Genomic DNA, 27,725 nt, shown 5'->3' on the forward strand with positions numbered 1-27,725 from the left:
CTCCCTGTCTATGCAACTCTCCTCCACCCGCCCAACCCCCATGACCCCTTGCTTAGCATAGAAGGCTGCAAGCTGGCCCCCATGGCCTTACAGGTGAGAGGCCAGGGCCAGACAGAAGCTCTGTGTCTATTAGCAGGCACTCCGCCCTCCTCCCCACCCCAGCCCCTGGCAACCACCGTCTACTTTCTGCATCTGTCGATTTGCCTGGCCTCATGTGTCTGGCTTCTTTTCCCCTTGGCCCAGCGTGTTTAAGGTTCATCCATGTTGTAGCATGTGTCAGTGCTTTATTCCGTTTCATGGCCAAATAATATTCCACTGTGTGGAGAGCCCACATTTTGTGCATCCGTCATGGACATCAGGGTTGTTTCTACCCTTTGGCTGTTGTGACCAGCGCTGCTGTGAACATTTGTTCAGGTTTCTGTGTGGACATATGTTTTTGTTTCTCTTGGGTGTATGCTTAGGAGTGGGGTTTCTGGATCGTATGGTAAATCTATGTGTAGTGCATTGAAAAACCACCAAACTGTTTCCCAGTGGCTGCACCATGCCATCTCCCACCAGCAATGTACGTGGGTTCCAGGTCCACACAGCCGTATCCACACTTATTTTATGTCCTATGATACTCATCAAGGTTTAAAAATGTTCATTTAAATAAGATTGCACAAGTAACCCCTGTCAATTGTAAGAAAGTTAAAGGGCAGATAAATAAAAACAAGGGGTGAGGGGAGACATGTCCTATAATTGTAACATCTGGAAACAATTTACTGTTTTGTTATAAACCAGCACGAACTTGTATATCAATACGAACTTTCATATACATGAGAGCTTGTAGCCTGTTAAGTTTCCACATGGTGCTATACCACGGACATTTTCTCTGTCCCACAATATTTAAACATTTATTCCCCACCATGTGGTATTCTGTCTTCAGGGTGCACCGGGGTTTATTTAACCCGTTTCCTGAGGCTCAGCGTTTCTTTACTTTTTACTGTTCTAAATAGACGGCGAGGGTTCCTCTTGCCTGTTTTCCTTTGTTCCCCTGTCTCGGTCCTCGGGACTCGTTACGAGGGGTTAAGTTTCTGTTTGAAGCACACAGATTGGCACTGCCCACTGCAGATACAGCGCGAGGTGCCACCATCCTAAGTTGTCTAGGAGCCACATAAAAAAGTGAAATGAGTTTGCATCCTGTATTTTAAGCCATTCTGTCTAAAATATTATTTCCACGTATAATCAATACCAGAAGCATTGACACAGTGTACATTCATTTGTATCAAGCCTGGAAGCCTGTGTGTAGTTGACACTGGGCACATCTCAGTTCGCACGTGCCACCTTTCAAGGGCTTAGTGGCCACATGTGGCTGGTCGCTCCCTGATGGGCGGTGCAGGCATATAACTCTTTGTTTACGCTTTGGATACAGAGCGATGTCACCCCCCACACCCCCATATCAAAGATTGGGCCAATTAAACTCCCCCCAGCCACCTGGAAGGGTGCATTTTCCTCAGGGTGAAATCTAAAACCAAGATAAGGAGGTTGGCATGCCAGGCACTGGAGCAGCAGTGTCGCTGTCACCCGTTCCCATGGCAACTGTGACCTCATGGGGGCCTGGAGAAAGGGCTGAGCTAGGAGCAGGGAAGCTGGAAAGTTTCCTTCCCAGGAACCCTCCAGGGCAAGAGAAGACCTTTCACGTTGTGGGGTGTGACTCGGGCTCACGTGTATCGTGTTCCCATTGCCACAATCTAATTGTAAAATATTTTCACCCCCCCAAAGAAATGGGGTGACTATTAGCAGTGACCCCCTCTTCTCCTTCCCCAGCCACCACTGGTCTCCCTCCCTTGTCTATGCATTTGTCTCTGCACATTTCATAAAAATGGAATTGTGCAGTGTGTGGCCTCTCATTTAGCGTGATGTGTTCAAGATAATTCATCTTTAATAGCGGTTGTTTAGGAGCATGTGTTGCTGTAATTTCTAATCATAATTTCTCAGGTTACACCCGGGGACTCTTTCATCAGTGAATCTAATCTGACCACTCAAAAGGAAGCAGTGTGGGGTGTCATAAAAAAAACAGAAAAATAAAAGCAAAACCACAAATTGAGTTCAAATCCTGGGTCTGCCTCTTTCAAGTTTAGTGACCTTGAGCAAGTTACCCATCCCCTCTGAGCCTCAGTTTGCTCTTCTGTAAAATGCAACAGTCTGTCATAGGTTCATAGAAAGGGTTAAAGAAGACCATGTGTGCCCGAAACATGGTCTGTAGCCAGTGGATGATTCATCAGTAACAATATTTTTGAGATCTGTTGGCTGTCCTATATGGGGCCATGTTGTGTGCTTAAAATATTCATTACATAACAAATAAATATACATTGTGTATAAGAAAAAAATTGGAAAATATAGATGAATTAAAGCAAAACAGTCTTTAATCCTAGTATTAATAATTGCTATTATTTTGGAGAAACAAGCCTAGATTTCTTTCAATACTTATGTACATTTGTAAATATTTATATATTTCCCCAACATGCTGCTTTTGTAGCAAGCTGTTTTTAGACACTGTAAGTGCAACACATTTCCACATCAAATATACAATTGATTTTCTAAATTTTTTCAATTGCAGTTGACGGTCAATATTGTTTTCTGTTAGTTTTAGATGTACATCACAGTGATTATATATATATAATATGTAATTTACAGTGATTATATATATATATGTATAATTTACAAAGTGACCCCCATAAGTCTAGTACCCACCTGACACCAGAATAGCGAGTGCACTGCTATGGACTGTATTCCCTGTGCTGTACTGTACATCCCTGTGACTGTTTTGTAACTACCAATTTGTACTTCTTTATCCCTTCACCCTTTTCACCCAGTCCCTTTAACCCCACTCCATATATATTTTTTGAATAGTTATTCTAGTTCTGTGCAATATGTCATTGGTATCTTGATAGGAATTGCATTGAATCTACAGATTGCTTTCGGTAGCATAGACATTTTAATGATGTTTCTTCTTCTTGCCCATGAATAGGGTATATGCTTCCACTTGTATCTTCTTCAATTTCTTTCTTCAGTGTCTTTTAATTTTCCAAGTACAGATCTTTTATATCCTTGGTTAAATTTATTTCTAGGTATTTTATTCTTTTTGAAGCAATTGTGAATGAGATTATTTTCTTACTTTCTTTTTCTGATAGTTCATTATCCTATCTAATAATAGAGAAACATGGTAATTAACCATAACTTCACTACCCTTCCCATTGGCTAATCAGCGAGATATGCAAGTTAACTGCCAACTAAGATGGCAGCCGGCAGCCAGGCAGCTAAAGTGAACAGGAGGCTTGCTTGCTCCAGTGATGGAGGAAGCCAAGGTTCCCTGCCTGCCGCTGCTGGCCTCTGAGCTGCAGTCTAAGAAACAATGTTGCAATTATAGAAGCTAAACCATCCCCAGAAACCTGCTTTCAGCCAGCCGGGATCTCAGAGCTGGAGCTGAAACAGTGTTACAATTATAGAACCCAAACAAACCCAGATCAGCAGCCAAGGTCTCAGAGCTGGAGCCAAGCCTCAGAGCTAAAGCCAGCTCTCAGTTCCAGTGACAGCTATAGAAGGTAAATAAATCCCAGAATAAAAAAAAGAAAAAAGAAAAAAAGGAGAGGTTGGGAGCTTCAGTCACCCACCAGCCTGAAAACGGCCCTCAGCCCCTCACCCAGACTGGCCAGGCACCCCAGTGGGGACCCCCACCCTGAAGGGGGTGTAACCAGCTGCAAACAGCCATCATCCCCTCATCCAGGCTGGCCAGGTGCCCCAGTGGGGACCCCCACCCTGAAGGGGGTGTGACCAGCTGCAAACAGCCATCATCCCCTCATCCAGGCTGTCCAGGCACCCCAGTGGGGACTCCCACCCTGAAGGGGGTGTGACCAGCTGCAAACAGCCATCAGCCCCTCATCCAGGCTGGCCAGGCACCCAAGCAGGACCCCCAACCTGATCCGGGACACCCTTCAGGGCAAACCAGCCGGCCCCCACCCGTGCACCAGGCCTCTATCCTATATAGTAAAAGGGTAATATACCTCCCAGCACCGGGATCAGCCGAGCCGCAAGGCCTCCCGGCCTGGGATCAGCGGAGCCTCCCAGCACTGGGATCAGTGGAGCAGCGAGGCCTCCCAGCACTGGGATCAGCGGAGCCACGAGGCCTCCTGGTCCCTGGAGCAGTGTGACAGGGGGTAGCACCCAAACCCCCTGATCACCCTGCGGCTCTGTGTGTGACAGGGGCCGGGGCTACAACTCCCCTATCGGCCCTACTCTGTGCGTGAGAGGGGGGAGCTCCCCAACCCCCTGATCGGCCCTGCTCTATGCGTGACAGGGTACGGAGCCCAACCCCCTTAATGGGCCCTGCTCTGTGCGTGACAGGGGGCAGCGTCCCAACCCCCTGATCGGCCCTGCTCTGTGCGTGATGGGGTGGCGCCACAACCTCCCCATCGACCCTGCCTTGAGTGTGACAGGGGCCGTTGCCCCAACCCCCAATCGGCTCTACCCTGAGCGTGACTGGGGGTGGCATTGCAACCTCCCGATTCGCCCTGCTCTGTGCACGACAGGGGGTGGCGCCCCAACTCCCCAATCGGCCCTGCTCTGAGCCCGACCAGGGGCTGCACCTAGGGATTGGGCCTGCCCTCTGCCACCCGGGAGCGGGCCTAAGCCAGCAGGTCGTTATCTCCCGAGGGGTCCCAGACTGTGAGAGGGCACAAGTGGGGCTGAGGGACACCCCCCCCAACCAGTGCACAAATTTTTGTGCACTGGGCCTCTAGTTGGTATATAAAAATGCAACTAATTTCTGGATATTTGTTTTGTGTCCTGCTACTTTACTGAATTAATGTATCAGCTCTAATAGTTTTTTTGGTGGACTCTTTAGGATTCTCTATAGACAGTATCATGTCATCTGTAACAGTTTTACTTCTGCCTTTCCAATTTGGATGGCTTTTATTTCTTCTTGTTATCTGATTGCTATGACTAGGACTTCCAGTACTATGTTGAACAGGAGTGGTGAAAGCACGCATCCCTGTCTTGTTCCTGTTCTTAGGGGAAATGGTTTTAGTTTTTGCCCATTGAGTATGATGTTGGCTGTGGGTTTGTCATATGTGGCCTTAATTATGTTGAGGTATGTTCCCTCTATTCCCACTTTGCTGAGAGTTTTTATCATAAATGGGTGATAGATTTTGCTGAATGCTTTGTCTGCATCTGTTGATATGATCATGTGGTTTTCATCCTTCATTTTGTTTGTGTGATGTATCGTGTTTATTCATCTGCAGATATTGTACCGCCCTTTCATCCCCGGAACAAATCCTACTTGGTCATGGTGTATGATCTTTTTATTGTATTGCTGAATCTAGTATCCTAATATTTTGTTGAGGATTTTAGTGCCTTATGTTCATCAGGGATATTGGCCTATAACTTTCTTTCTTTGCAGTGTCTTTATCTGATTTGGGGGTTAGGATAGTGCTGGCCTCATAAAATGAGCTTGGGGGCTTCCCTCCTCTTGAAGTTTTTGGAATAGCTGGAGGAGAATTTGTGTTAGTTCTTCTTTGAATGTTTAGTAATATCCACCTGGGAAGCCATCCAGTCCAGGACTTTTGTTTGTTGGGCGTTTTTGAATTATTACTTCAGTTTCACTCGTAATCTGTCTGGTCAGATTCTCTGATTCTTCCTGACCTGGTGTTGGCAGACTGTGAGTTTCTAGGAATTTACCCATTTCGTCCCCGTTGTCCAATTTGTTAGCATCTCGTTGTCTGTAATATTTTCTTACAATCTTTTGTATTTCTTTGGTGTCAGTTGTTATTTCTCTTTCACTTCTGATTTTGTTTGGGTCCTCTCTCTTTTTTTTCTTGATGAGTTTGGTTAAAGGTTTCTTAATCTTGTTTATCTTTTCAAAGAACCAGCTCTTGGTTTCATTCATTTTTTTGTACTGGGTTTTTAAAGACTCTATTTTGTTTATTCCTGCTCTGAAAGAACGAAATCTTACCCTTTGTGACAGCATGGATGACCTGGAGAGCTTGATGCTAAGTGAAATAAGCCAGTCAGTTTATATGTGGAATCTAATGAACAAAATGAACTAAGAAGCAAAACAGTGACAGACTCATAATAGAGAACAGGCTGACAGCTCTGGGGATGGATGGATTGAGCAAAAACAAAAAAAAACCCCTCATGGACACAGACAACAGTGTGGTGACTGCCACAGACAGCAGCGTGGAGGAAGGTACAGGGGGATAAATGGTGAAGGATGGAGACTTGACTTGGGGTGGTGAACTCACAGTACCGTGTACAGATGATGTGTTGTAGAATTGTGCACCTGAAACCTGTCTAATTTTGTTAACCACTGTCACCCCAATAAATTCAATTAGTATTTTAAGAGAGGATTAGGGAGGGGGAAGGTGATTCAGGCTGGTGCTGGCAGTTCCTTGGGAGACTTGTAGCGAGAAACGTACAGGGAATATGGTGGGTAGGGCAAGGGAAGGGGAGGAAAACGAAAGAAAATTTTAATAACTGCTGCTGTGGACAATGTATTTCGATTTCCCCAATAACCTAAAATTTAGAAAACCTCAGTACAGGAGATTTACTTTTTTTAAATCACCATTTTTGGCTGATGGGCCCTGTTTACCCACCTCTAAGCCGGCCTTGTAGGCTCCAGGCTTTATGACGGTTCTGGCCACACGTGAGTGCTTGTGTGATGAAACACAGTATTAAACACGTACATGCACCTTCTCGCTTCGGCCTGAGAGCTGCCCTGTGAACGAGAAGCTGCTTTTCCCTCTGTCTTATAGTTTGAAAACGTACACAATTGCTAAGTGGTGGAGCTGGGACTTGGTTCCAAGTCTGCCCAACCCAAAGCCTGCCCTTAATTGCTATACAGATTGCCTGTTTGACCAGAATATCCAGGTGTTCCGAGCCTGTAGGTCTGGTTCCTGGGGACTACACGCAAAACTTCCCCAAATAGTGGGTGAGCTGGAGATGGGCTCTCTCCCACCACCGTCCGCTCAGCATTCCCCATCCCTTAACCACCTTTCTCCTCTTGTTCAAGAGGCATCTGACCCTACGTCCTGTTCATTTTTGTTGGCCCCTGGCTCAGCTCGTGCTAGCTGAGTGGTTCAGTTGGTTGGAGTGTCATCCTGTGCACCAAAAGGTGTGGGTTTGATTCCCAGTCAGGGCACATACATAGGTTGCGTGTTCAGTGCCCAGTGGGGGCATGTATGGGAGGCAGCCAATCAGTGTCTCTCTCACATCAATGCTTCTCTCTCTCCTCCTCTCCCTTCCTCTCTCTTTAAAAGTCAATAAAAATACTTTTCTCGGGTGAGGATTAAAAAAAATACCTACAGCTCAGCATTCTCAAGTCTTCCTAGGAGCTGCTGTTTGCTAGAAAATAGTCATTAGGACTGTCAGCTGGTCCTAAGGGCCCGCTCTGTTCTGGGTGCCTATCTCCACGCATTAGCCTCTCTTCCTCTGGACACCCTAGGAGGGGGTTGTATCCCCATGTTACAGATGTAGAAACTGATCCTTGGAAAGGTTTGTTAGGTAACCACTGAGGGCAACGGCCACCTTTCTGGAGTAAATGTGGCCATTGATATCACATGTATGTTAGAAAGAACATTTGGATACTTGATCGGCCAGCAATTCCGCTCCTAGGTCTGTACCCAACAGAAATGAACAATTCCATTCACCAGAAGATGTATACAGGATGTTTGTGGCTGTATGATTTGAGTAGCCCTAATCTGGAAAATGTCCAAACGCCCAGCAGTAGCAGAATAGATAAAGCATCCTCTCTTCAAACATGGAATAATATACAGCAGGGAACACGAACAAACAAGATGTGCAAGAACTTGGGTGAGTTGTCAGACTATCATCAATAAACCCACAAACAGGTGCTGGCGAGGATGTGGAGACAAGTGAGCCTGCTTGTGCACTGCTGGTGGGAGTGCAGACGGGGGCAGCCACTGTGGAAAGCAGGATGGAGTTTCCTCAATAAATTAAAAATGACCCAGCAGTTCCACTTCTGGGATTTTACCTGAAGTAACCCAGAACACTAATTTGGAAGAATATATGCACCCTTATGTTCATTGCAGAGGTATTCACAATCGCCAAGACTTGGAAGCAGCCCAAGTGCCCGCCAGTAGATGAGTGGATAAAAAAGCTGTGGTACATGTACACAACGGAATACTACTTGGCCATAAAAAAGGATTGAAAAAATAGCTAATCCCGTTGACATTCAATATTATATTAGGTTCAGGTCTACAGCATCGTGGTTAGACATTAATGTAACTTAGAAAGTGATCACTTCGATAAGTCTGACACCATACGTAGTTATTACAATATTATTGCCTATATTCCGTGTGCTGTGCTCACCTCCCCGTGGCTGTCTTTATACCTGGAAATTTATATTTAATCCCTTCACCTTTTTCACCAGCCCCCCAGCTCCCCTCCTATCTGGCAACCCTCAGTCTGTTCTCTATGAGTCTGTGAGTCTGTTTTGTTTGTGTGTTTTGTTTTGAAGACTCCGCATCTAAGTGAAAGCAATGGTAGTTGTCTTTGTCTGATGTATTTCTCTTCATATGTGACCACACTGAGCCCCTTTCTCAGCTGGGAAAGAGCCGTCTTCAGAGCGGCCGGAGGTCTGGTCTCAGAGGCCGGGAGAAGGAGGGAGAGCCTGGGCCCTGTCCCAGCAGCTGCAGTAACAGCTGTATTATTGCTACGGGGTCAGAGCTAAGGACCCTGAGCTGCGTTACCGGGAAGAGTGGGAAGCCCTGTCCTGGCTGCCTCACCTGCTTGCAGGGGGGGAGGTGGCCTGAGAATGAATGGACGAGGGGAGGGGGGAGGCAGTGGCCCCAGCCTCCCTCTGGTGGCTCCGAGGTCAGCAGCCCCGTGTCTTTCGGTCTCATTTTCTTTCCTTCTCTTACTTCGCAGTCTCATCGGACCAGATCGAGCAGCTCCGCCGGAGGTTTAAGCAGCTGAGCGGAGACCAGCCCACCATTCGGTGAGACGGGCAGCTGGGGGCGGGGATGGGGGGCGCTGGCAGGTCCCGGCAGCTAGGGAGTTTCTCTCCATGCCCCAGGGGTGCTTGTCTGCGGCAGCTGTTTTCACTCTCCGGGCGCCTGCAGGACGGGATGCCCTCCCTGAGGGGAGGAGGAGCCATCCTGTTTCTTTCGGATGAGAACCCTCTAACTGGAGTGAAGATAAGACGGACGGTGGTGGTGGGGGGCGTGCAGAGCTAGCCAGCCGCCCACCTCACCTGACCTCCTCAGGTGGACCGAGCTGCCGGACTCCGGCGACGGCACACGTGGAGGCCGTGTAAAATGTGTGGAATGTGTGAATGCCGGTCCTGCCCGCTGCGGGGTGCAGCCGGGACGGCTCAGATGTCAGAGGCCCCGTCTCTGACTCCCTCCCTCCGGCGGTTAGTGCTGACTTTGGTTAAGATGCCGGTGACGGCCCGGCCAGTGTGCTCAGTGGTTGAGCATCAACCTATGACCCAGGAGGTCTCGGTTGGATTCCGATGGAGGGTTCTCTCGCATCATTGATGTTTCTATCTTTCTCTCCTCTCCCTTTCTCTGTCTGAATCATTAAACACATGTTTTAAAAATAAAAAGGTGGCAGGTGGCGGCCAGTTCCCCTTCCAGAAGCGGGCAGGTGACGTTTTTATGGACAGGCTTTGCCCGGCGCGCCCCCTGGGCGAGTGCGTTCACTCGGGTGGTGGTTGAGTCCCTAGAACGAGGTCCGTGAGGGGCCGCAGCAGCAGGCCATGGTGTTTCCCTCAGAGGGTGGGCCCAGCTAAAGGACGTCCCGGGGCCCTGACGTGGGCACTGCTCACAGATGTTACGTGAGCGTGTCCATGTGCTGCCCAGCTGGAGCCTGTGCCAGTCCTGTGTGCACCCCCCCGCCCCCCCCCCCCCCCCACATACACACCACAGACGGCCGAGGAGCCCGTGCTCTGGCCTGGGTCATGCGGCCCCTCGGGTGGAGGAGCGGGGATTGGAACCCAGTGCTGAGATCTTGCGTAAGGAAGTGGCCTCCCTGCTCTGCCCTCTGGGACCACCACCCTCAATGTCCTGGGCCTGCAGCTCACGCAGCCCCTGCGCCGTGTCCCGTCTGTGCTGGGCGCTGAGTCGGTTGCACTCCTGCAGGAAGGAGGGGGGCTGACCACAGCGTCTTGTGCAAACCGCCTGCAGGAGGCCTCCTCCCTCCCTGGCTCTCAGGCTCTCGGAACTGCTCTGCCCTTTCCTGATCGCCCCCCTCCAGGGTCCGGAGAGGGGAGACGGGCAGCTTTTCGGTTCCCTGGGCTTTCCCGTCTGTCTGCCCAGGGCAGAAGGACCGAGTAGCGAGCCGCGGGCTGTGGTCTGGTCTCCAGAGCTGTTCCCACGCTGCCAAGGTCTCCTGCGTGTCCTCAGTCCAGGCCTTCACCCTCTCTGGTCCCTGGGACACCCACAGGCTGTCAGGGGCCCGGGGTTGTGCCGGGGTGGGGCAGGGCGAGGATTCGTCTCTTCAGTGTTTGGAAAACTGGGTGGAAGCTGGCCAGGCTGTGGGGACATTCCAGATCATGAGAAAGGCGTTGGCTGGGGATCCCCGAGCGTGGCCCCCGGCACCCCGTCTGTGAGGGTGTGGGGAGCAGTGCCCTGTGCCCTCCCACAGGGGATATTCGAACACCTCGAGTGCAGAAGGTCTCTTAAAGGTGACCGTTCAAACCTGCAGGCTTTGTGCACAGACAGGTAAGATCTGCAAGCTGCGTTTTTAAAAGTTTAACGAAGAGTCGGGCTTTGCAATTTGTGACTTTAATAAATTGAATAGAGCTTTAAAAAACAAATAAGGTAAAACTGCCAAAATTGGTTTTAACTTTAACCCACTTGTGTCCTACCCGTGTTTAGTGGGATAAGTCTCTGGGCGTCAGGTAAGGACATGGGGGGCAGGGGTGACCCTGAGGCCTTTAGAGCTGGGATGTCAGGGCCCCTCCCCCGGTTCCTTACACAGCCAGCACCTCATTTTTAAAAAGTTCATCGTGTTGCATTCTTTTTCTTAAGAGGGCCCCCAAATGATCGTCAGGACCCCCAGATCTAAATGCGGAAGGCTGAGTGCTGAGCCTCCTGGTGGGTGCGAGGAGTAAGGGTCCTCTGACATTTCTGCAGCACCTGCTGAGCCGCCCTCTCTCCTGGGAGGACCCTCCGCAGTGGCGCTCCGCGAGATGTAGCCGCAGGCCCGAAGAGAACGCAGTCATGGCCTCTCGCACTTTTCTCTTTCCTTGAGCCCTTTAACCGGCGACTGCCTTCAACAGCGACTTTTCACTTCCTGGTAGCGCCCTGGCAGGCTCCCCAACATCCAGAAATAGCCGCAGTGGGTACTGCATTCAGGCGGAGCGGCCGGAGGCCGATTAGATAGAGCGAGTTACAGGCATACTTTTAGGCTCATGAGGCCACCGAAGGGGGTGGCTCCTGGGATAAAGGCCCAGGCGCCCGGGGCAGGGGGTGGTGTGCACTGAGCAGGCCCACACCCCGCACAGCCCACGGCACCCTCCCCGCCTGGTGGCCGTCCCCGCCCGCTGCACTGAGTCAGAGGTTCCCGCAGGGCGAACCCCATCCCTGGGAGCCCCAGCGCCATCAGCGGAGTGCTGACTGTGCCAGGCACCGGAGCCCTCTGAAGTCCACATCATCACCCCGTTTTGCAGGTTAAGAAACGGAGGCCCCGAGCTTAGGTCTCCCAGCAGAGCGGGCTGTGAGGAGCTCCATCTGCCATGGTCACAGGTTAACCGAGTCACTGCTTTTACCTGTCAGGTAGCTGGACATTTACCAGGTTCTTAGAACTAGCGCCATGCGCACGGGGTGAGGCCAGGCCTGGGTCGCCCGGCTGTTTCACTGTCAGGATCTGATCTATCCCAGGAGTTAACGAGCCTTCCCGTTAAAGCCGCCGCTAGGACGATGCGCTAGGACGATGCGCTAGGACGATGCGCTAGGACGATGCGCTAGGACGATGCGCTAGGACGATGCACATTTATTTAAAAAGAAAACCCCGCAGTCATTTGTAAAGCTGCCCTGGAAACAGCCGCCGGTGTGTGTGTGTGTGGGGGGGGGGGTTGGGGGGGGCGGGGAGCTGGGAGCAGCTTGGGGAGGAGCCGCGTGGAGGAGGGGGCTGTGGGCGGAGAGGCAGGGCCGGGAGGGCAGGCGCAAGGACTGGGAGTGGGTGCTTCTTTCCGGTGTGAAAGCCTGGGCACCCGAGGGTGACGCCCACACCCACGCCTGCCCCTGCGCGGGACCCCTGACACCGCAGCGGCCCCTCCACCCCGTCCCCATCTCAGAGGTACCTGCCCCGCCAGCGCCTCTCCCCCAGGCCCCGTCAGGCTGCCTGCACCGCCCTCCTGGGGTGGCAGCGGCCTCCTCCCTGGACCCCTGCTCTGTCCGACGGCCCCGCCCACAGACACGCAGGAATGAGCGGGATCCTATTGAAATGGCGCTTCTCTGCCCCATCGGTCCATCCTCCCGGGAAAATGAAGTGCGAGCCCCCAGGCCGCTGCCTGTCCCAGCCCCTGTGCGATGGGCCCACCCCTCCGCCGCCTCCTCTGGCTCCAGCCACGTGGGCAGCAGCCACGGTCCCCCTTCTGGAGTGGCCCCCCCGCCAGCACTTGGGGCTGGGCAGCCTTGTGGGGGGGCGTCATGCACATTGTAGGGTGCTGAGCAGCGCCCCTGGCCGCCAGCCCCCCATGCCCACAGCACGCCCCTCCCAGGACAGTGAGGAAGGCCGGCCACAGGGCCAGCGGCCCCCAAACGGGAGGACGCGCCTTCTCCGGGTCTCTGCTCCGGTGCCACCCTCGCCACCAGCTCCCTGCGGCACACAGCTTTCTGTCTGCGTCCGTCTGTCCGTCCGTCCTGGGAAGCCTGTGCCGGGGCAGGTGTCACTCCCAGGTCAGACTCTGCCGGGCGCTGGGGGGACAGCGGGGCAGGCGCAGCAGTGGCGGGAGAGGAGGAAGCGTGGGAAGAGCGTGGCCTTTCCCTGCCAGCGAGTCTGCGAGTCTGTGCGCAGCGTGTGGCGGGGCGAGCCCGGGCCGTCAGGGGTCCCCAGCACTGGGCCATCGGGCCAGCGCCTCAAGCAGAAGCTGCCCCCCCTCCCTCCAGGATGGGCTAACAGGCGGGTGAGGCAGGGGTCTGGGCCGGCGGGGGCTCTGCCTGCTCCAGGGCCTGGGCGGTTCTGCTGGTCGGGCTGCGCGCTCGGAGGAGCTGGCCACTGCCCTAGGCGGGCGGGGGGGGGGGGGGGGGGAGGACACTTGCTAATGAGATGCGGTCCCTCCTCCACGGCCCAGGGGCCCCAGTATCTGGTGGCCCAGCGTGAGCAGGGCAGAGGCTGAGCAGTGAGTGCAGGGAGGCGGGAGGAGGAAAGTGCTGGGGGCCCTGGGCGCGGGGATCTGATGGCGGGGCTGGGGGTCCGGGCTGAGGATCTGGGCCTCCTGCACCCTCAGCTGGGGCTCAGGAAGTCTGGGGAGGCTGGGGGCAGCCAGACCCAAAGCTGCAGAGAACTTGGCCTCTGAGCTAAGCTGAGCCTCAAAGCCACCGGAAACCAGCCCACACCACGGGCTGCGGAAGGAAGGTCCCGGCCCGTCCTCGTGGTTTGTTTCATCGTGTCCTTCCCTGTGGGCCAGACACTTGCCCTCTTCCTGGGTCCTGGTTGCGGCTCTCGGGCTGGTGGGAGCAGGGCCCCATACAGGTCTCTGCTCTTTCTCTCTGAAGTAAAAACGCTCAGGCGGAGGAGGTAGCGAGTGAGGAAATGCACGGGGCGGTCAGAGCCCATCGCAGCCTTTCCACCCGCCGTGTGGCTGTGGCTCAGTCCTGCCCCCGCCTGGGCCTCCTGTCGTTGCCTGTGAAATGGGGCGGCACTTAGCACAGCCGGACACCGTGGGAGCCCTCCTGGAGGGGCGGGAGGCCGTGTGCCCTGCAGGCCTCGTGGGCCACCCCACACACACACACCCTGGTCACGCTCTGGCCCCAGAGCAGTGCCCTGTCCCAGGTGAGGCAGGGCCTGTTCCCACGGCTCAGATACCATCAGCCCAGCCGGTCCGACCAGCCCAGTGGGCACCTGGGGGCCAGTGGGGAGGGAGGGAAATAAGACCGAAACCAGCATTTTGGGCGTGGAGCTGTGGTGAGCCTTTCCCAGGTTCTGGGCACAGGCCTGAGTCCAACTTGTTGAAAAGAGAGGTTGGCAAATAATTGGGAGTGTCCCCGAGAGCCAGACAGCCCCGCGGGCTCTCAGAGGGCTGCTCCGGCCAGGCTGTGCGGCCCGCGTCCGCGGTGCCATCCTTAGCCGTGGTAGGAAGTTTCTTCACCTCTCTGCCTCGGTTTCCCCGCCTTTAAGACGGAGATGAGTTCCTACCGTGTAGGATAACGATGGCGCTTAGGGAGGATGTAGGAGGTTAGCTGCTGTCGTCGTCATCGTCATTATTTCAAGTTGAGGGCTCACTGAGTGCCAGGCAGTGTGCTTTACGCCTGACGTGCCTTTATCTTGTTTAGTCGTCTCGTTAGCCCCACGATATTCCCTGGTTATTCCCACGATCCCATTTCTCAGATGAGAAATCCGGGGCTCTGACACCTGCCTGGGGCTCCCCCCAGACCAGGTGACTGGCCAGCTGGAGCCTGGACCGCCCCCCGCGGATATGGGAGGTGCGAGTTTTGCACCCAATTCACAGATGAGGAAATGGAGGCTCCAAGAGTCAGGAAGGTGCCTGTAGGGAGGAGGAGGTTCTGCCAGCCTGTGGACCCAGCAGCGACCTCTGAGAAGGGAGCGAAGGCAGCTGGGCTTCCAAGACATCGTCCTGCCCCTGCTGATCCCGGCTCCGCCTCACCTCTGCTGTCAGGAGAGCAGGCCTCTTGTGTTACTTTCTTTTCCAGACGTGTAGTTTGGCTCTGGGGGATGCCTGGCCCTGCGGGTTGTTCCTCCCTCACTCCTCTTCCGCCTCCCCTCCCCTCCCAGGACGCTGCTGCCTGTCCTCCCTCTCTGGTCAGCCCCAGGGCCCCACGACCCTTTATGGGATCTCATGGTGACCAGGGCTGCTGGTGGTCCCTCTGGCCGCGTGCACAGCGTGGGCACTGGCTTTCTCCCAGCCCCGTAGAGCCTGCAGCTTGCACATTTCGGCTCTTCAGGGCTGGGCTCCGCCCTTGGGGACTGGCTCCAGCTGTTGGAGTCCAGGCGCGGCTCCTCCATGTGAACTCGCGTTGGCTGTGAGGGACTAGGTTGGGCTCTTAGGCCTTAGCGGGGCCATCCTGGGCTAAGTCCATTAGAATCCAATTGACCTGGGTCCTGGGGAAGCCCGGGTCTCCATACAATTGCCTTAGAGCAGCGGTTCTCAACCTGTGGGTCACGACCCCTTTGGGGGTCGAATGACCCTTTCACAGGGGTCGCCTAAATACATCCTGCATATCAGATATTTACATTATGATTCATAACAGTAGCCAAATTACAGTTATGAAGTAGCAATGAAAATAATTTTATGGTTGGGGGTCACCACAACATGAGGAACTGTATTAAAGGGTCACGGCATTAGGAAGGTTGAGAACCACGGCCTCAGAGGCAAGGACCCTTCAGTGAGCGCACTTGGCCTGGGAGCCAGGGGTTGAAAGGGCTGCTGACTCTCCAGGGGGAGGTGCCCGTGGAAGTCACGGGGACACACTGAGGCTGGCTCCCAGGGGCCTGTGGGGGGCTTGCTTAGGGGCGAGCTGGGCTCCTGGGGTTGGCCCTTTGGGACTAGGCTCCGCCCTCCGGGACTGGCTACAGCCTCAGGGTCTGGGCTGGGCTCTTAGGGCCAAGCTGGGAGCGCCAGGAGGGCACAGGAACGGGCACGGGCAGCGAGCAGAGGCTGTCCAGGTCTGGGGCCAGTTCTCTCTGCACAGAGGGGCCAGCGTGTGTTTAGGGAAACTTGCAGCTGAAACCGCGTTTAAGTCTCTGCGTCCGTGGCAGTTCGTCCTCCCAGCACGGCCCTCCAGGCCCAGTCCTGGGTGGGCTGCCTGTGGCTCCCTGGCCTTTCTTGTTTGAAGAGGTGGTTTCTTCCTCCTGCCGGGCGTGCCTCCCTGTTCCCTGGATTCCCGCCTGTGCCCCGGGTCTCTTCCAATGCCACTGCCCATTGCAGTTGCTGAGCAGGGAGAAAGGTGAGCAGGAAGCAGATTCCGAGAACAAAGGCTGGGCTGTGTGGGAAGGTCAGGGAGGTGAGGACCTTCCCACAGCCTCACCGCGGTGCCCGCAAGTCCACAGCCTCGAGGGCCCAGTGGGCCTGGGCCCAGCGACGGGGCCGCTGCCTTTGATGGTCACCCTCTGTCCCACGTCAGCATCTTTTTTTTTTTTTTACTGAAATATAATCCATATACCCTTCTGCTCACATAGTAAAACGTACAAGTCACTGGCTTCAGTCTGTTCCCAGAGCTGTTGCACAGCAAGCACCAGTCATGTTTTAGACATTCTGTTCCGCCGAAGAAACCCGTATCCTCAGCCATCACGCCCCTGGCTCCAGCCCCCTCAGCCCCGAAGCCACGCCTCTCCTTCCCGTGCCTGTGGTTTGCCTACGCTGGACATTTTACATAAATGAAATCAGACCCTGTGTGGCCTTTTAGGTCTGGTTTCTTCAGCATCATGCGTTCAAGGTTCATCTGTGCTGCAGGATGCATCCAGAGTTCATTTATTTTTTGTGGCTGAATAATATTCCCCTGTGGGGAGACCCCATTTTGTTTATCCAGTTATCACTTGGACATGTAGGGTGTTTCCGCTCCGTGCACCTTCTCACGTCTGCATGTGTCATTTCTCCTGGGTACACACCTACGAGCGAATCGCTGGGTCAGGCGGTAGCTTTACAGCTCACGCCTTTGGACCGGCCGGACTGTTTGCCACGTCTCCAGGCCAGCTTCCCGCCGTGCGACGCCACAGTGGCCGGAGCGGGTCCCCCACCCGGGGATGTGACGGGCCAAGTGGTCTCTGACCGCCCCGAATGGGTGCCATCCTTGTCTCCCTTTAACTTTCTGGAGGGGAATGTCCGGCACACTTAGTGGATTCCCCAAAGCCTCCCTGAGCCTCCAGACCCCGTTCCTGCCAGTCCAGGGTTGGGTCAGTGCCGTACGCTGTCCTGCTCTGACCTGCTCTCATGGGCCCCTCTCAGGATGAAAGGGACAGCCTGGCCCTGGCCCAGTGTCTCCGTCGGTTGGAGCCTCGTCCCGTACATCAAACGCATTTCGGGTTCGATCCCCAGTTGGGGCACATACGGGAAGCAACCAGTTGATGTTTCTCTCTCACATCGATGTTTTGTTTCTCTTCCTCTCTCTCTAGAATCAGTAGAGGATTTTAAAAAAATACAGCCTGGTACATGGTGAAGTGTTATGACATCTGTTTTCTTTTCTCTCCTTCCTGGTGCTCGTCCTTCCGGAACCAGCAAGGAGCACTTCAACAACGTCCCTGACCTGGAGCTCAACCCGATCCGATCCAAAATCATCCGTGCCTTCTTCGATAACCGGTGGGCCTTGTCCCGCGTAGGGGGGCTGCGTCCTCGGGGAGCAGTTTGCCCCTGTAACTAACGTCTCACAGCCCTCGGTGCTCAGAACAGCCCTTGAGCTGGCGCAGGGAAGAGGAGAGAGCTGTTTGGGTAGGAGCTGTGAGCACAGGTTTGGGTCACACCGTTCTGGGGTCGTAGCTGGGTACGTTGGGTGGCTCACTCAGTCCCTCTAGGCCTCCGTATCAGTCAGCTTTGGCTGTGTAACAAATTACCCCAACACTTAGCAATTTAAAACAATGAGTATTTATGCTCTCACCGTTTGTGTGGATCAGGCATCTGGGTGCAAACAAGCTGAGTCCTCGGGTTCAGGGTCCGCTGGGGCTACAGTCATCTGAAGGCTCGACTGGGGAGGCTGTGTTCCTGAGCTCCCTGTTGGCAGGCGGCCTCTCAGGACCTCTCCACAGGGCTACTCACACGTGGCAGCTGCTGGCTCCCCCCGCTGAGATGTCCCCATGACAAGGAGGGGGACTGACTAGGCACCCCGATAGAAGCCACCAGTTTTGGTAACCCCACCTCTCAAGGCACAGGTCACCGCACACTTGGAAAAGGGACTGAACAGGGGCGTGGGATCCTTGGGGGCCACTCGGGAGGCTGCCTCAGTTTTCTCATCTGTTAAATGGAGGTAATCACAGCCTCTGCCTTGCGGGGTCGCTGAGAGGGAGCAGAGATGATGCGCTAAAGCGCTAAGGGCTATCCTGCTTGTTGCTCTGGACTACAGACGGCAAAACTGAGCTTCAGGGAGATGGTGCACTTGGCTGCCTGAGTCCCAGAGCTGAGGCTCCGGCCAGAGCTCCTCCGCCAAATGCCGTGTTGTTGGCGTTGAAAGACTCACATGCCTGGATGGAGGCTCCTGGGGTGTGAGCTCCAGGCCTGACCCCTCTGTCCGCAGAGATCGCTGACACAGGAAGAACCAGCAGAAAGAGGAAGGAAGGGATTGGGCCATCAGGACTTCCCTGGCCCATTCCAAGTAGCGTGAGCCTGGACGGCTCAGCTCTGGTTGGACGGGGGCTGCGAGGCCCGAGCAAGATGCTGAGCCCCTCGGAGCCTCGCCTGCTCACAGGGGGAGTAGGGAGTCCTCCCTCCAGGGCTCATGGGGCAAGACCTGAGGAGAGAGCGACCGAGAGTTCACCAGGCAACGCGGGAGAGAAGACAACGCAGGATAACTGCTCGTGCAAAGGCCCAGTGAATTCGAAGCACTGCCTTCGACAGCTAGTTGTCCCAGGCCAGCTGGAAAGTGGCCCTTTGCTGGGATGCACAGTAAGGGCGGGACCCCCGCCTGCCATTCTGAGGGCCCCTCCCTCCGGGGCCGCCAGACTGTGGCCGCTGGGGTCCCTGGCGGAGGCCTCTCCAGAGCTGTTGTCACCGGGACCCGCCTGGTGGCCGTGACCACACCTGCTGTGTGCTCCCTGAGCCCCGCCCGGGCAGTGCCCTTTCTTGCCCCTCAGGAGGGCACACAGACAGGGACGGCAAACTGCCCGGATTCACTAAAGCACCTGGAGCCACGTGACCTGCCCTGGGAGTGACAGGCTCCTAGCGCTGCCTGGGCTGCTGGGACGCTGCCAAAGAACAGGCACTGCAGGCCCGGCGGCCGGCCCGGGTCTGTCCCAGCTGCTCCCCAGCCCCCGGTAGCCTGAACGCAGCCACAGCGACAGTGAAGGAACGGGCGTGGCTGTGAGCCAGTAACACTGTATTTGCGGACACTGAAATGTGAATTTCATGTAATTTTCACTTGTCATGAAATGCCATCCTTTTGGGTTTTGCCCCCAAACATTCTTTCCACCATTTCAAAACATGAAGACCCTCCTGGGTCCCTGAGCTGCGCAAACACGGCGGCCCCGGGCTGCAGTGCCACCCCCGATGCCAAGGAAAGTGTCAGATGGACCGGGTGAGCTGCTGCACTGCCCGGAGCCTCGGTTCCCCCAGTGCGAGTCCCACCTGTGTGCCCGCAGCACAGCCAGGCCGCCCTGCGTCCCAGGCCCGGGCGCCAGGTCTCCGAGGACCTCCTGGGGCCGTGCTGAGCCTCCCAGGCCCTGGGCCCCCGAGCAGGTTGTTGGGAAACAGAACGCAAGCTCGGACGGCCCCGGAGGGCAAAGTACGTGTCCCCAAGGGCTGAGTTCTCTGCGCTGTGGGGAGTTCTCAACTCCTTTCCAACCTGCCTTGCCACCCCTGCAGGAACCTGCGCAAGGGGCCCAGTGGCCTGGCCGACGAGATCAACTTTGAGGACTTCCTCACCATCATGGCCTACTTCCAGCCCATCGACATCACCATGGACGAGGAGCAGGTGCAGCTGTGCCGGAAAGAGAAGCTGCGATGTGCGCACCCTCCCCGTTCTGCGTGGGCGGGGTGGGGGGGGGGTGACAAGCATGGGGGGGGGATGACCCCATCACAGAGTGGCTCTCCCACCTCCGAAATGGCCCCGTGGCGGCCTCCCCGTGAGCACCCTCAGCCGCGGCCGTCCCGGGAATAGAAGGGGTTGTCGGTGATGCGAAAGCAAGGCCCTGGGCTCAGACAGACCTGGTTCCCTCTGGCCCTTCCCCCGGGCGGCCGTGGGACCTTGGCCTGCACGTGGGGATCTGTGCGCCCAGGCTGGCTCGGAGGCTGATGGGATGACACGGCCGTGAAATCGATGAACCCGGGTCCAAACCCCTGGTTCCCCGGCCCTGACAGGGTGGCCGAGGGCAAGCACCTTAACTTCCATGAGCTTCAGCTGCCCGTCTGAGCCTCATGGGGAGCGTGAGGACGAGGGGAGAGGGTGTTTGACCGGGGCCCTGGCCAGCGCTGGACAGATGCCGGCAAAGGACTCCTGAGCTTGGGGCTCGCTGGGGCCGAGCCCCGAGGGCTGAGGCCGAGGTGCCTCTCAGCCGCTGCCTCTGTGGCTGTGGGCGCCAGTGGTGGCAGCAAAGGAACGAGTGGATGTCACCAGGAGGAGGCGCTAACGCCCCTCATGCCCACAGCGGGAAGCTTTCGTCAGCCAGGGCCCCAGCCTGGGACCTGCCAGGGACAGAGCCATGAGCTAACACTGCTTTGTCTCCATGCCAACGATGCTGCCACATCACCCACGTGCGTGTGCCAGGCAGTCCTGGGCCCTAACCGCCTGCTGTCGCTCATCGAGCCCTGGCAGCACCATGAGGGAGACGTTTGCTATTCCCATGTCATAGATGGGGAAACTGAGGCTCAGAGAGGTTGGGTCACCTGCCCAAGGTCACCCACTAGGAAGTGGCCAGTTTGCCCCCTGGCCTTTGCCCTTGACCCCTATGGCTCTGGCATTGAGGCTTCACTGTGGGGGTCTTTTGCTCAGTGTGAGGCAGGTGAGGAGCTGGGAAGATGAGGGGGCAGGGCCCCGGGCTCCCTCCGCCTCCCTGACTGAGCCTCCCCACTGCTGCCCCAGTTCTGTTCCACATGTATGACTCGGACAGCGACGGCCGCATCACCCTGGAGGAATATCGAAATGTAAAGTATGCTCCTCGCCCGCCCGGCCAGGGCTCCTGGCGCCTCCCGCCCAGCGGGCACGGAGGCCCTGGGTCACGTCTCTGCCCGCCGGCAGGTGGTGGAGGAGCTGCTCTCCGGGAACCCGCACATCGAGAAGGACTCGGCCCGCTCCATCGCCGACGGGGCCATGATGGAGGCGGCCAGCGTCTGCATGGGGCAGATGGTGAGTGATCTGCCAGGGCTGCGGCTGTGGGGCCTGCGGACCAGCTGGTAGCCTCTGGAGTGACCGGCAGCACCTGGCACCGTGGCAGGGCGGGGTGGTGCGGAGCAGGCTCGCTTTACTGTGTCTGCCTGCGTGGCTCGGAGGGGATTTGAGGCCCTGAGGCAGGGCTCACAGGGAGCCCTCTTGGGCCACCTGGTCTGGTCTGGGGCCCTGAGGAGCTGGGGGGGGGGCGGGGGGGTACCTGAAACGTAGGAGAGGGCCCTGCCTTCAGAGCTTGCGGCTGCAGGTGGGCGGGGAGCGGGGGGGGGGGTGGGCAGGCCTCCATTGCTCAGGCAGGGCGGGCAGAGTGGGGTCGGGGAGGACCCACGGGCACGAGCACAGAGCAGGAGACACCTGAGCTTGGCCGGGTCACACTGGTGTAGCCAGGCCGGGCCACTTCTCAGGGCTGCAGGTCAGCCTGTGATGAGCTGGGCGGGTTGGAGCCGGCTCCCCACCCCGCGTTTGACACGTAGCCCGGGCGGCGGTCTCCTGGGCCTCCACGCACTCGGGTGCCAGCCGCACCTTCCCAGTTATGACAACCAAAATGTCTCCAGACGTTGCCCAATGCCCTTGGGGAGTGGTGCTGTGGGGAGAGGGGAGGAATCGTCCCCAGGGAAGAGCCAGTGGATCTGAGGGCCACAGGGATACATGCTCAGTGACACTGTCACCGCATGTGCCCGTAGGAACGGCCACTGCCCGCGTTCACGCTGCTGCCTGGGTGTGGAGGCCCCTCTCCGAGGGCGCCCACAGCATGTGCGGCCACTGTGCGAGGCCCTTCGCATACGCCGTTGTATTGATTCTTAGCCTCGTTTTTACTGGTGGGGACAGAGGCTCAGGGACACGGAGCTCCCGGAATTTGGGGCCATGATCTTGGCTGTGCTTAGCAGGCTCACTCGGGGGGGTGGGGGGGGGGGCCTGGGGCCGGCGGGCCAGCCTGACCCTGTGGCTCAAGCCCCGGGGACCTCATGGCAGGCGCGAGGCCGTGTCCATGGACTCTGTTTCCTGGGTGTCGGGGTCCCGCTGGGCCGTCCCCGCCCTGCTCCTGTGTTTATGTCAGCTCCGCTGTGCACGCCTGTGGCTGAGGGTTCACAGCCTGTGTGTGCGCGTGTGTGCGTGCCCGTGTGTGTGTGCGCGTGTGTGGGGGGGTGGGTGGAGGGGGCGCTGTTTTCCTGCTGGATCTGCTGTTTGTGCCCCAAGCCCGAGCCCAGGGGCCACAGCAGGCCAGGCCGGCTCCGGGGGTGGGGCTGGGGGATTTATTGGCCTGTACTGTATCTGCCTGCTGCTTGGGCGCAGGGCAGGCGCTGGCTTCCGAGAAACCACCCCACTCAGCAACTTAACTGCCACAGAGGCTGGTGACCTCGGCGGGGAGCGCAGGGATGCCCACCGGCTGTCGGCCCGATTCCCATGTGATGTAACCACACGCGCCGCCTGTAAGCCGCTCCCGGCCTCCGGCCCCAGCTGGCGAGCTTTCTCCACTGGCTGCAGTAAACGTGGCGGCTCGCAGCTGCTGACGGGCACCAACCCGCACAACCTCCGAGGCGGGCACGTGGAGCCGCGGCCTCCCGGCCGTGTCCCGAGCGCCGTCTACTTAGGATCCTCCGTGTGCTCGTCACATTTTCGTGGCGGCGTGGGCCGGAGAAGCAGACGAGCCGCCGGCCTCTGAGGGTGGCCATGCCGCCACCCACACTGAGGATCCAGCGCCCTTTAATGGACGTCAAGGCCTGTCACTGACGGCAACGGCTTCGTTCTGGAGCGCTCTCTCTGGAGAGGCTTCTTGTGGCTCCAGAGGGGCGCTGCTTGGCTGGGGGCTCGGCCTGGGGTGTTTCTCCGAGCCCCTCTCTCTCCTTCCTTCCAAGGGTGCCCTGCAGCCCCGGGCCCGGGCCAGGGGGGCCTTGTCTGTACTTGGCTCTCCTCGCTGCCCCGGGCACTGGGCTTGCCCGCAGGGACAGGACAGCCACTTCTCGCTGGGCCCATTTATAACATTTATAACTGGTTGCATTTATAACATTTTAAAAAATGTATACCAAGTGCCATGAAGAAACCAGAGGGAGAGCCCTGTCCGCGGGACTAGCGGCCTGGCCCCTGCCCGGGGCCTTCCCTCTAAGGGGTGCGGGCAGGCCTGCCTGGGAGGCTGCTGGGAGGCTGCACAGTCAGTGTTGGCGGAACAGCCGTGGTGAGCGCTCCGGGCAGTGCCTGGCACGTTGCAGACTTCCTTAAAGACACGGGACGGCCTCCAGGGAGGTCCCGGGAGAATCTCTTTCCTTGGCCTTCTCCCTCCAGCCCGTCCTGCTCGCCGAGGGAACAAGGCAGGTCCACGCCATGCCCCCTGCTGGCCGGCTTTCTGCGTCCCTCTGCGGAGTTGACTGCCCGGCTTCTCTCTGTGCCGCCCCCACGTGGCAGCAGGGGGCCGCTGAGCTGGGCAGAGGGTCCGCAGACACCCTGCTGCTCCTGCTTGTGGTCTGCTCCATTGTGTACGTGCCTTGGCGCCGTTTCCCTGTCGGCGGGTATAGGTCGCCCTTTTCTAATGGCCGCACGGTGGTCAGTCCCGTGGACAAGTGACGTTTGTGTGGCTGGGCATCTGGGATGCTGGCCGGGCTGTCCTGTCCCTCAGGGGCTGGGGGGTGTCTGGGGGCCCTTGAGCCAGAGCTGAGAGCAGCAGCGGAAGGGCAGGAGGCGTCTGTGCCCCCAGCAGGGTCACAGCGGGAGGCCAGCACCGCCAGTGACGGGGCAGGTGAGGTCGCCGCCAGGCGCTATCATGGTGACTCACTGGGCACACAGGCCAGCCCTTCGCCCCCCTGCTCCTTTCCCCAGTGGCCTGGGCTCAGATCCGCCTAGAACTGGTTCTTATCGATGCTGGGGCGCTGAGGCAGGACCAGGAAGTGTGTGCCAGGAAGTGCTGGGGCCTGGCAGAGGGGGCCGGGTGGGGAAGGAGGGCCCGTGCCTCTGTGCCCACCCCGTCTCCTTTTCCACCCTCGTCCACAGGGTCCCCAACCGCCTACCCTCCCACCCTCCAGCCAGTGAAGGGGCCGTCGGATTCAGGGTGACTGGCCTTGAGCCGGAGACAAATAATGCAGAATGACCCTCTTGTGACTTGACCTAAACAGGCCCAACCATTGTGTGTGTGTGTGTGTGTGTGTGTGTGTGTGTGTGTGTGCGCGTGCATGTGTGCAAGCAGGGGGGAAGGGCAGAGCCCCCCGAGCTTCCTGTGGAAGCCACTCACCCTGCCTGTGCTCTGTCCCCAGGAGCCTGACCAGGTGTATGAGGGCATCACCTTCGACGACTTCCTGAAGGTGCGTGTCTGGGGGAGGGGTGTGGGGGGAGAGTCCTGGGTGTGGCCGAGGTGGGACTTGAGGGGGAGCCAGCTGGTCAGGAGACTGGCATCTCCGTGGAAAGGGTCGAGCCTGGGCGTGGCGTTCAGACAATTTAAACTGGTTCTACTTGCTTTCTATTGGAAAAGTAATATTCCCGCGTCGCCAGGACATTTGGAGGGTACAAAGGGTGCACAGTGCCCCTCGCCCTTCTCAGAAGCCGTGCCAGTGCGCAGCGGGAAGCAGGGCTCGGGGTGTCTGTGCCCACCCGAGTGTGGTTCTGCCCTGGCTTTCCCGCCTGCGCCTGGGGCGGCTCCCCGCTCCCCCTAGCGGACACTCAGGCCTTGCTCATCCTTCCTGCTACACAGGACTCCCAGTTGGGAGCTGGGGCCCCTCGCTGCTCTGGCAGGAGATACCCCGTTGCAGGGAGATGAGGCCCCCGCCCTCTGACTGGCTCTTTGGCCCCAAGCACCCCAGCATCGGGGTTGCCAAGGCCTTTCTGGGAGTTGAGGAAGTCGGGGGGACTGTGCATGGAGTGGGGCCGGCCCTGCTCCCGTCTGCAGTCCTGACCTGGCCCGTCACCAGCCCATGCCTGGCCCAAAGGCTGCGAGGAGGCCCAGGGCACCGGCCGGGGCTGGGCAGGCGAAGGTGGGATACCTTCCTTTTTGCCTGAGAAGCCAGCTTCCTCCCCGAAGGCTGGCCACCGCCATGCCTCCAGCCGGGTGGGCCTTTCCTGCTCGGCTAGCGCCTCCCCACCCTGAGCTCCACAGCTTCCTTGGTGACCCCACTGCCACCTGCCTTTAGCAGGAACCGTCCGGGTGCCCAGGTAACTTTCCCGGGAACGTCCTGCTCACCCAGCGAGGGCCAGAGCCTCCCGTGGGCCCAGGTGTTTCCTCTGGTCCTCACCCCACACAGGGCAGCTGCAGGGCCCGGGAAGCACGTGGCATCGTGCATGTGACAGTGGCCAGAAACGCGCCAAGGCCTCCCTGTGGCTTTGGCTTCCCCGTTTCCAGCCCCCGGCTGTCCCTGGAGACGCTGTGGTGACAGCTTGAGGTTCTTACATAAGCAGGGAGCCCATGAGAAGTCACCGCCCACCACATCCCTCCCGCCCTCGCTCCGTTTGGGGCCCTCTTGGGGGAGCGGGGGGAGGGGGGGGCTGTGTGGCTGAGGAGCTGGTGAGCACCCAGCTGGTGTGGGACTCTTGGGGGGGGGGGGGTAGGGTCTGGCAGAGCCCGGCCAGGCCGCCCTGGGACAGCGTCTCCAGCACCAGGTTTGTGGCCAGGGCCCTGGTCTTTGGGTGGAAATGACGTTTCCTTTGAGCTTGTCTGTGTAGAACATGGACGGTTATAAAGACCAGACTGTTGTCACCTTTTAATGAAGAAGGCTTACTGAAACCTCACAACTGCAGAGCCCTAAAGTTTATAAAACGCTTCTGATGACTCGACACCCCACACCCCAGTCTTCTGTGCCGTGGGGGACGGGGGTGGTCTTGGCATTTTACTGGGGACTCAGAACCTGGGGCGGCGGAGGATCGGAGTGTGGGTTTGGGACTCAGTCACCACCTGCGGTGACACCAGAGGCAGCTCCCCAGCAGAGCGGCAGCTCCCTGTGGTGGCTCAGCTGGCTGTCCCGCGGGCACGTCTCTGATGCCCGCAGAGGGAGGTGGGGTGGGGGGATGGTTCAGGACTTGCCTGGGTCGGTGTGAGGCCCTCATGCTGCTCCGTGCATTTCAGATCTGGCAGGGAATCGACATCGAGACCAAGATGCACGTCCGCTTCCTTAACATGGAGACCATGGCCCTCTGCCACTGAGCGCTCCCCGCGGAGACCGCACTTCGCAGCGGGCAGCCCCCGAGGCCTGAGCAGCCGGGCAGGGGCCTGCGCCCCGCAGCTCATCCCGCCCCCAGGACAGGGCACGGTGTGTGGGACTTTACTGTTTTTATCTCCAATAAAAAAGGAACAGGGTTTGTTAATGAACAAGGCTCCTGTCTGTCCCTTGCCCACACGAGTGGCCAGCCATTGGCTGGCACAGCGGAGATGGAGGCGCAAGCAGCTGAGTCATGGTCGAAGGCTGGGTCAAGGGGATTTTTCTCCTTGTTGGGTTCATTTTGGTAATGTGTCTGCTGTTTTCCCTGCAGAAGTGCTGGGAATTAAGTCAGGAGGCAGCTCCTTGCTCCCGGGACTGGGGACTTGGCTGTGGGCTTCCTCAGCGTCGTGGCCGCACATTTGGAGCCTGTGCGGCCGCAGGGGCCCGAGCTGGCCTCATGGTGCTGGGCCCCGATGCCAGGGCTCAGGCTGGGGTGCTGTGGCCCCTCCTGGCAGGATGGGGCAGCGGCAGGGCCCAGCACTTGGTCCCCAGCGTCCGTGGCAGCGATGTAGACCTGGCACGCGGGGGGATGTGACTGCCCCAGGTAAGCATCTCCCAACGCTCACCTGATCGGGATGGGCTGTGGGCGGGGGTGAGGAAGCACGGGTGTGCATCGCAGGTGGGGCTGTGGCCTGTGAGTCAAACTTGGGGAGCCAAGACGCCCTGCGCCTCGCCCAGCAGTACTGACGCCCTGGCACAGCACCGGGTGGTGGGAGCTGTAGCTGTTTGCACTCCAGGTGTCCTCCCGGCATCACATTAAGGAGACGCTCAGCTCTTTTACTGACACTCGCTGGGCAGCGCCGTTTCCACCTTAAAGTTCTCCTGCGAACTGGCAACAGCTGTTACTTGCATTCTCTAATTTTTAAAAAATATGTCTTTATTGATTTCAGAGAGGAAGGGAGGAAAGATAGAAACATCAGTGATGAGAGAGAACCATTGATGGGCTGCCTCCTGCATGATCGGGGATCAAAGCCTGCAACCTGGGTATATGCCCTGACCTGGAATCAAACTGTGACCTCCCAGTTCAGTGATGGCGAACCTTTTGAGCTGGGCGTGCCAGCATTTTGAAAAACCCTAACTTAACTCTGGTGCCGTGTCACATATAGAAATTTTTTGATATTTGCAACCATAGTAAAACAAAGACATATTTTTGATATTTATTTTATATATTTAAATGCCATTTAACAAAGAAAAATCAACCAAAAAAATGAGTTCACGTGTCACCTCTGACACGCGTGTCACCTCTGACACACGTGTCATAGGTTTGCCATCACTAATTCATAGGTGACGCTCAACCACTGAGCCCCCACGGCTGGGCTGCATTCTTGAATTTTCATGGTTTTGA

At 57.2% G+C, this 27,725-nt stretch overlaps 1 protein-coding gene across 2 annotated transcripts in view; it reads left to right on the forward strand.

The window, feature by feature from the left end:
- The window catches only part of TESC (tescalcin), a 47,511-nt gene extending 21,018 nt beyond the window's left edge, over window positions 1–26,493 (forward strand). For both annotated transcript variants that reach the window (XM_059676682.1, XM_059676683.1), the window contains exons 2-8: window positions 8,923–8,992; window positions 17,396–17,476; window positions 19,688–19,827; window positions 20,904–20,965; window positions 21,060–21,167; window positions 24,449–24,496; window positions 26,248–26,493. In XM_059676682.1, the coding sequence (XP_059532665.1) occupies window positions 8,923–8,992; window positions 17,396–17,476; window positions 19,688–19,827; window positions 20,904–20,965; window positions 21,060–21,167; window positions 24,449–24,496; window positions 26,248–26,325 (587 nt within the window). In that variant the 3' untranslated portion in view covers window positions 26,326–26,493. The remainder of the gene's footprint in view (window positions 1–8,922; window positions 8,993–17,395; window positions 17,477–19,687; window positions 19,828–20,903; window positions 20,966–21,059; window positions 21,168–24,448; window positions 24,497–26,247) is intronic.
- Window positions 26,494–27,725: the final 1,232 nt, after the last annotated feature.

This window comes from Myotis daubentonii, chromosome 19 (genome assembly GCF_963259705.1).
Source record: "Myotis daubentonii chromosome 19, mMyoDau2.1, whole genome shotgun sequence".
In the NCBI taxonomy this organism is placed as follows: domain Eukaryota; kingdom Metazoa; phylum Chordata; class Mammalia; order Chiroptera; family Vespertilionidae; genus Myotis; species Myotis daubentonii.